The sequence below is a fragment of the Dendropsophus ebraccatus genome, chromosome 8 (assembly GCF_027789765.1).
Source record: "Dendropsophus ebraccatus isolate aDenEbr1 chromosome 8, aDenEbr1.pat, whole genome shotgun sequence".
Classification (NCBI taxonomy): domain Eukaryota; kingdom Metazoa; phylum Chordata; class Amphibia; order Anura; family Hylidae; genus Dendropsophus; species Dendropsophus ebraccatus.
This window is the reverse complement of record NC_091461.1, coordinates 118,577,004-118,585,230: the sequence shown is the minus strand read 5'-3', so window position 1 is coordinate 118,585,230 and position 8,227 is coordinate 118,577,004. Positions and strand designations below refer to the sequence as shown.

The window sequence follows — 8,227 nt, the reverse complement described above, 5'->3', positions numbered from 1 at the left end:
ATTTTCGATTGTAATGTGTATATATATATATATATATATATATATATATATATATATGATTGTATTTTCGATTGTAATGTATATATATATATATATATATATATATATATGATTGTATTTTCGATTGTAATGTGTATATATATATATATATATATATATATATATATATATATATAAATAATCACAATCGAAACAATAAATGAGATGATGATGATAATCCTACTACTAAAGATATATATATATATATATATTCTGGGGAATTTTTATATTTCCCAAATACCTTAAATAAAATACAAAAAAATAAAATACAATAAAATAAATGGTAGTGAGTTATACAGTCTATATATTTGCGGATACTACCTGTATAGAACAGAGATAAAACAGAAAAATTGTCTTTAGTGACGTTAGGGGAAAAATCGTGAAATCCTATGTTTCCCATGTAAGAAAGGATCGTGTCCCCCGACTTATAGATCGGTACCGATTAACCCTTTAAATGTCTGTAACCTGCTCCTCCGCCCTTGGATGTAACAATTAGGAGACATAAAGCCGGAGCTGTTAACCCTTCACTCACAGCCGGGGCGACTGAGATGTAAGAATAAGGTCACGTCTTGAAGGAGTCTATGGGGAGGACTGGTTAATGGGCGACCACCGGATGGGGGGCTCCTGGCACAAGATGGAAAGTTCTGGCAAAATCTGCAGACAAGTCACTGAGCTCCAACATGAGGGGATCCAGGACCCTGAGAAGAGTTATACACAGCCCCAATATAATAAGGGGGGACACCATAGGTTTCATGTGGAAGAATATAAACAGATGTAACATCACATTACAAGAGAGAGAAATTATACAGTCACTGCCCCATACATTATAATATCTGATGATAATGATGATGATGATAACAATAATAATAATTTATAATAAATAATCTTAAAATTATGGAAAATAAATATAATAAAAATATAGATAAAAGATAGGAGATAGATAGATAGATAGATAATAGGAGATAGATACAAACATAGACATATCGATCCATAAATTATAGTAATTTGATAATAAATAAATTATATTAAATAAATATATATATATATCAGTAAATACATTACAACATATACAATCAGTTACCCAAAAAGAAAAAAATACACTTTTAAATTTCCATTTTGATTGATTATTACTATTATTATTACTATTTTTACTATTTTAAAGAAAGAAAGAATTGACATACTTGCTCCAACACGTAATTTTATAAATTTAGGATAATGATGATGATAATAATAATAATGATATAGACAGACAGACAGATAGGAGATAGATAGATAAATAGATAGATAGATAGATAGATAGATAGATAGATAGATAGGAGATAGATAGATAGATAGATAGATAGATAATAGATAGATAGATAGATAGATAGATAGGAGATAGATAGATAGATAGATAATAGATAGATAGATAAATAGATAGATAGATAGGAGATAGATAGATAATAGATAGATAGACTTCTGTACATACAAGCTACTCTCTATCTCTCCTTCCATCCACTCTCTATAATGGTCCCCTCCATCCTCCTGTGTGGTCTCAGGCTCCCGGCAGGTTAGTGGTAAATAGAGGTTAGATCGTCATTTATCAGCTATCACCTCTCAGAGTCAGATCCATTCCCGATCCTCAGGATCAGCCACAATATAATCAACGACAGAAAGTCCCAGAAGTAAGATTTATATCAACTTTATATAAAAATCCTTATTAGGTCCTAATAAATATATATATATATATATATATATATATATATATATATATATATATATATATATATATATACACTGTGTATATATATAGCCCCAGGAAACAAGACATCACCACATCGTTTACAATTCACAAACATTTATTTCATTCGGTGACAATTGTGTCTCTATCACATCATAATAATAATAATTATAAGATTTCTGATTATTCACAATCCGATGGATGAACACAGGACGGTGCGGGCGCTGGAGCTGGCGATCTCTATATATTATCTATATACATATACACAGGGGGCAAAAGAAGAAGTGGACATCATGGTGAAATTAAGGAGGGGGTCTGCCTGCACTCACCGTCTGCAGAATCCTGAGATACCTCAGTGTGTAATACAATCATACGATCATGGTCGGCCGATCGATTGCAATCACAGCAGAGAGATGCGCTAATAGATTGTATGTGTGGTTGGGAATCCATAGTTGCAATATTAATTATTAATGTGCGATCAATACACATTAGCTGCGTTTGTATCCATTAACCGTAATAATATATATATATATATATATATATATATATATATATATATATATATAGTTATTAATTGCAGCTGTTGAATATAAAGTCAACAATACATCCGAAAAGAGGAGAGATCTCAGTCTTTAAGTTCCATGCTTTACATTCAATTATCGCGATAAAAACCCTTGACATGTGAACAGGCCTTTAGATTAAATTTACACTCATATTGCAACCATTATAGCATGAATTTGGATTATTGCATTCGCTCAATTCTTTCTATATATATGAAATCTATAATAATACAGTGTTCCTCGTCCTGTTGCTCTCCAGCTGTTGGTAAAATACTACTCCTGTCAGGCTGCCATGGCATGCTGGGAGTTGTAGTTTTATAAAGAGTTACAGGTTAAGGGAACACTATAATAACAGTATGACCCCCCATGAGGTGCATTCATTCCATGAGCTACATTCGTTTGTATATTATTTGCACTGCGACATTTGTAAAAAAAAAAATTGTCGCTCTGCGGCCATTGCAAAAAATAAAAGACGGAGCGGATGGGATTGGTATAGATACAGAATATACACACACTTTATAAATAGCGACAAATTCATGAGAAAGTTCTCTGCTCTGAGGAGACAACTGAAGGAGTAAAAAAACAAAAAAGTCAGCTAAAAAAAATAAGAATTCCTCCTACCTTCAATACACAGGTTGAGACTTTTTTTTTAATATTATTATTATTTGGGAGGTTAAGGGTTAAAAATGGCAGCTGCTGAGGTTTGTGATTTTACTGGAGAAGTTCTGTCCACTCTGTAGGAGGCTGTCATGCGCCAAGTTTATATGGTTCTGCATGGGAGCCAAGGAAGGGGTTAACATGGCAATGACCTGGGTCTGGCTGGCAGGCTGGGCTGAGGGGTAGGGGGAGGTTGGGGTAGATGGGGCAGCAGCAGAAGAGGCAGCAGACCCCCCTATGATATTGTCTATGGAGAAGGAAGTCCTGCTCTGGGGGTCTGCCTTAAGGGTCTGGATGATGGGTAAGCTGGGACTGAGCTGGGAGAAGAAGGATTTCCTGCTCAGTTCATTCCCAATGAAGCCAGGCAATGTGGGGCTGGAGAAGACTGAGGTGGGGGTAGGGATGGGGCAGTGGGTGGGCTGGAAGGAGAAGGTGGCACCTGGGTGGTGGTGGTGCTGGTGATGCTGGGGGTGGTAGTTCTGCAGCTGGAGACCATAGTTGTAGCCATAGGGTCCATATCCAAAGGCTGGCATGAAGCTGCTGGGGTCCCTCAGGATCTCTGGACTCTGCTGCCTCTTAAATCTCTTCCTCCTCCGCAGGAAACTCCCATTGTCGAACATGTCTGCAGACTCGGGGTCCAGGGTCCAGTAGTTGCCCTTGCCAGGGTTGCCCGGCTCTCTGGGGATCTTGACGAAGCAGTCATTGAGGGAGAGGTTGTGCCTGATAGAGTTCTGCCAGGCTGGGAACTTCTCCCTGTAATAAGGGAAGCGCTGGCTGATGAACTCACAGATCTCACTCAGGGTCAGCCTCTTCTTGGGGCTCTGCAGGATAGCCATGGTGATCAGGGCGATGTACGAGTAGGGGGGCTTCACCAGGGGGTTCTTGGGGCTCTTCTCCACACTCCTGGGATTGGAGTCGGAGCCTGACGAGAGATCTGGAGAGGCCGCCGGGTGAGTCCTGGACAGGGTGTCATCCGAATCGTCGTTGTCAGATTGGTAGTCGGAGTATTTCCCATCCTTGCAATTCATGTCACCGACTACATCGATGTCGGTGTCTTCGGAGAGCAGGGAGTTATCAGACATCTCAGTGCCCAAAGTCATGGTAGTAATGATGATGATGATGATGATGAGTGCAGGAAGTCCTGAGTGTTCTCCCAATCCGGGACCCCCCTAGTGGAACAAGTCTGAATGGGCTCCTGTGTTAGCAAACAGCAAGCAGATCGGTGGCCAGAAAGGGGGGGCACCATGCAGCAAGGTCAGATCCTGACACCCCTCATCTCCTCCTCCTCCTCCTCGCCCCCCTCCTTCCTCCACCAACTCTCCAAGATCCAAAACAAAGTAGAAGTTCCCCGCACTGGAGTCAGCTGGAGTCTGCGGCCCTCCCCGCTGCACCCGCACTCCTTATACTCCCGGGCGGGCCACGTGACCCTGACGTCACCAGCCGCCTCCCCTGCCCCGCTGCAGAGTCCCCTCTCACTCCCATAGAGCACTATGAGCCCGGGGATCACACACTCACCGACAGGCTTTATACACACATATTATTTACTTCATTTTTATTTATTTATTTATTTATTTTTTTTTATGCATTTTAAATTTACAAAATATTTCCTGAAATTCCTCCAGATCTAACAAGACGGGACGGGAAGGGGGAAGCGACCAGCGATCATCCTGAGGATAAAGAGGCTGCACCCTCCGCTCCGTACAGGATATATAGGGGGGAATAAGAGGGGGGGGGGGCATTAATTTATTTATTGTTAATTTATTTATTTTATTGTTATTGTTATTGATGTTTTATTTACACACAGAAAATCTGCGGAATAAAAGAAACTTTAGGAAGCTGTAAGTATATTTAAACAAAATTTTATGTCTACTGTCAACTATCTATCTATCTCCTATATATATATATATATATATATACACTCATATATATCTGTCTATCTATCTCTACCCCTTTACCTCCTCTACTGGGTCTGTATACCGCTCTATTTCTATTTAAATATATTCTTTTCAACATTCACTTTTTTAATTATCTGCCTCAAACTCTATCTATCTATCTATCTATCTATCTATCTATCTATCTATCTATCTCCTATCTATCTGTCTATCTATCTATCTATCTATCTATCTATCTATCTCCTATCTATCTATCTCCTATCTATCTATCTATCTATCTATCTATCTATCTATCTATCTCCTATCTATCTGTCTATCTATCTATCTATCTATCTATCTATCTATCTATCTATCTATCTCCTATCTATCTATCTCCTATCTATCTATCTATCTATCTCCTATCTATCTATCTATCTATCTATCTATCTATCTATCTATCTCCTATCTATCTATCTCCTATCTATCTATCTATCTATCTATCTATCTATCTATCTCCTATCTATCTATCTATCTATCTCCTATCTATCTTCTATCTATCTATCTATCTATCTATCTATCTATCTATCTATCTCCTATCTATCTATCTATCTATCTATCTATCTCCTATCTATCTATCTATCTATCTATCTATCTCCTATCTATCTATCTATCTATCTATCTATCTATCTATCTTCTATCTATCTATCTCCTATCTATCTATCTATCTATCTATCTATCTATCTATCTATCTATCTCCTATCTATATATTATCTATTTATTTATTTATCTATCTATCTCCTATCTATCTATCTATCTATCTATCTATCTCCTATCTATCTATCTATCTATCTATCATCTATCTATCTATCTATCTATCTATCTATCTCCTATCTATCTATCTATCTATCTATCTATCTCCTATCTATCTATCTATCTATCTATCTATCTATCTATCTATCTATCAATCTATCTCCTATCTATCTATCTACCTATCTACCTATCTATCTATCTTCTATCTATCTATCTCCTATCTATCTATCTATCTATCTATCTCCTATCTATATATTATCTATTTATTTATTTATCTATCTATCTCCTATCTATCTATCTATCTATCTTCTATCTATCTCCTATCTATCTATCTATCTATCTATCTATCTATCTATCTTTCTATCTCCTATCTATCTATCTATCTATGTATCTATCTATCTATCTATCTCCTATCTATCTATCTATCTATCTATCTATCTATCTATCTATCTATCTCCTATCTATCTATCTATCTATCTATCTCCTATCTATCTATCTATCTATCTATCTATCTATCTATCTATCTATCTATCTATCTATCTATCTCCTATCTATCTATCTATCTATCTATCTCCTATCTATCTATCTATCTCCTATCTATCTATCTATCTCCTATCTATCTATCTATCTATCTATCTATCTATCTATCTATCTATCTATCCATCTATCTATCTATCTATCTATCTATCTATCACCCCCCCCCCCCCCTGCACTGATCTCTGTGGATCTCTATGTACATACAGTAACATTGTAATGAGGGATTATAGATTTGTTTGCCCTTTGCCTCTGATCACTGATCACACAGATTATTAGTGTCCTGTGTAATGGAGAGTAAGCTCAGAGCCCCATGTATCCATCCTCCCCTGCACTGAGCTCATAGGAAAGCTCCAATACCATAATACTACTGATATACTAACCCTATTATACTCTATACTGCTATACTATTATACTACTACTGTATACTAACCCTATTACATCTATACAATTATAGTACTACTGTATACTAACCCTATTATACTCTATACTATTATACTACTACTGTATACTAATCCTATTATACTCTATACTGCTATACTATTATACTACTACTGTATACTAACCCTATTACATCTATACTATTATAGTACTACTGTATACTAACCCTATTATACTCTATACTGCTATATTATTATTATTATTATTATTATTATTATTATTATTATTATTATTATTCTACTGCTATATTAATACCTTTAAAATGACTATGGCAAGTGCTTCTGCCACTATATACCACTATATACCACCTGCTTCTATCCAGTTCTATCAGGGCTTCTCCAGCTATACTGCCTCCTGTCTTATTCTCCCTGTATATGTGAATATAATTATCTGTTCCACTATGAGGCCAATCTATTTACTATGTTACTACAAGGACCAATATACAAGATACCATTCCTACTAATTGTATATACTATTCTACTATATAAGATACCATTCCTACTAATTGTATATACTATTCTACTATATAAGATACCACTCCTACTAATTGTATATACTATTCTACTATATAAGATACCATTCCTACTAATTGTATATACTATTCTGCTATATAAGATACCACTCCTACTAATTGTATATACTATTCTGCTATACTATACTATTCTACTATATAAATCAATACTCCTTCTTATAGAACTATCACAGCTATAACTACTCCTACCATTACTTTTATACACCGCTACTAATATACAGTATACTGACTATCTATCACTATATACAGTATACTGACTATCTACCACTATATACAGTATACTAACCATCTACCACTATATGCAGTATATTGACTATCTACCACTATATACAGTATACTGGCCATCTACCACTTTATACCGGACACTGACTATCTACCACTATATACAGTATGCTGACTATCTACCACTATATACAGTACACTGACTATCTACCACTATATACAGTATACTAACCATCTACCACTATATACAGTATATTGACTATCTACCACTATATACAGTACACTGACTATCTACCACTATATACAGTATACTGACCATCTACTACTGTATACAGTATACTGACTATCTACCACTATATACCGGACACTGACTATCTACCACTATATACAGTATACTGACTATCTACCACTATATACAGTATACTGACTACTACTATATACAGTATACTGACCATCTACCACTGTATACAGTACACTGACTATCTACCACTATATACCGGACACTGACTATCTACCACTATATACAGTATACTATCTACCACTATATACAGTACACTGACTATTCACGACTATATACAGTATACTGACTATCTACCACTATGTACAGTACACTGACTATCTACCACTATATACAGTATACTGACTCTCTACCACTATATACAGTACACTTACTATCTACCCCTATATACAGTATACTGACTATCTACCCCTATATACAGTACACTTACTATCTCCCCCTATATACAGTATACTGACTATCTACCACTATATACAGTATATATACAGGTACTCCAGTGGATGATGAATGCTCATCACCAAGTGATGATGTTCTACAATTAGT

General features: G+C 36.0%; 1 protein-coding gene across 1 annotated transcript; it reads right to left on the bottom strand.

Annotated features, from left to right (window-relative positions):
- Positions 1-1,871: 1,871 nt before the first annotated feature.
- Positions 1,872-4,329, bottom strand: LOC138798868 (forkhead box protein D2-like). The gene is given in 3 exon segments (XM_069979483.1): positions 1,872-3,417; positions 3,419-3,447; positions 3,450-4,329. Coding segments are annotated over 3 exon segments (1,074 nt in total). The 5' UTR covers positions 4,077-4,329; the 3' UTR covers positions 1,872-2,999.
- Positions 4,330-8,227: the final 3,898 nt, after the last annotated feature.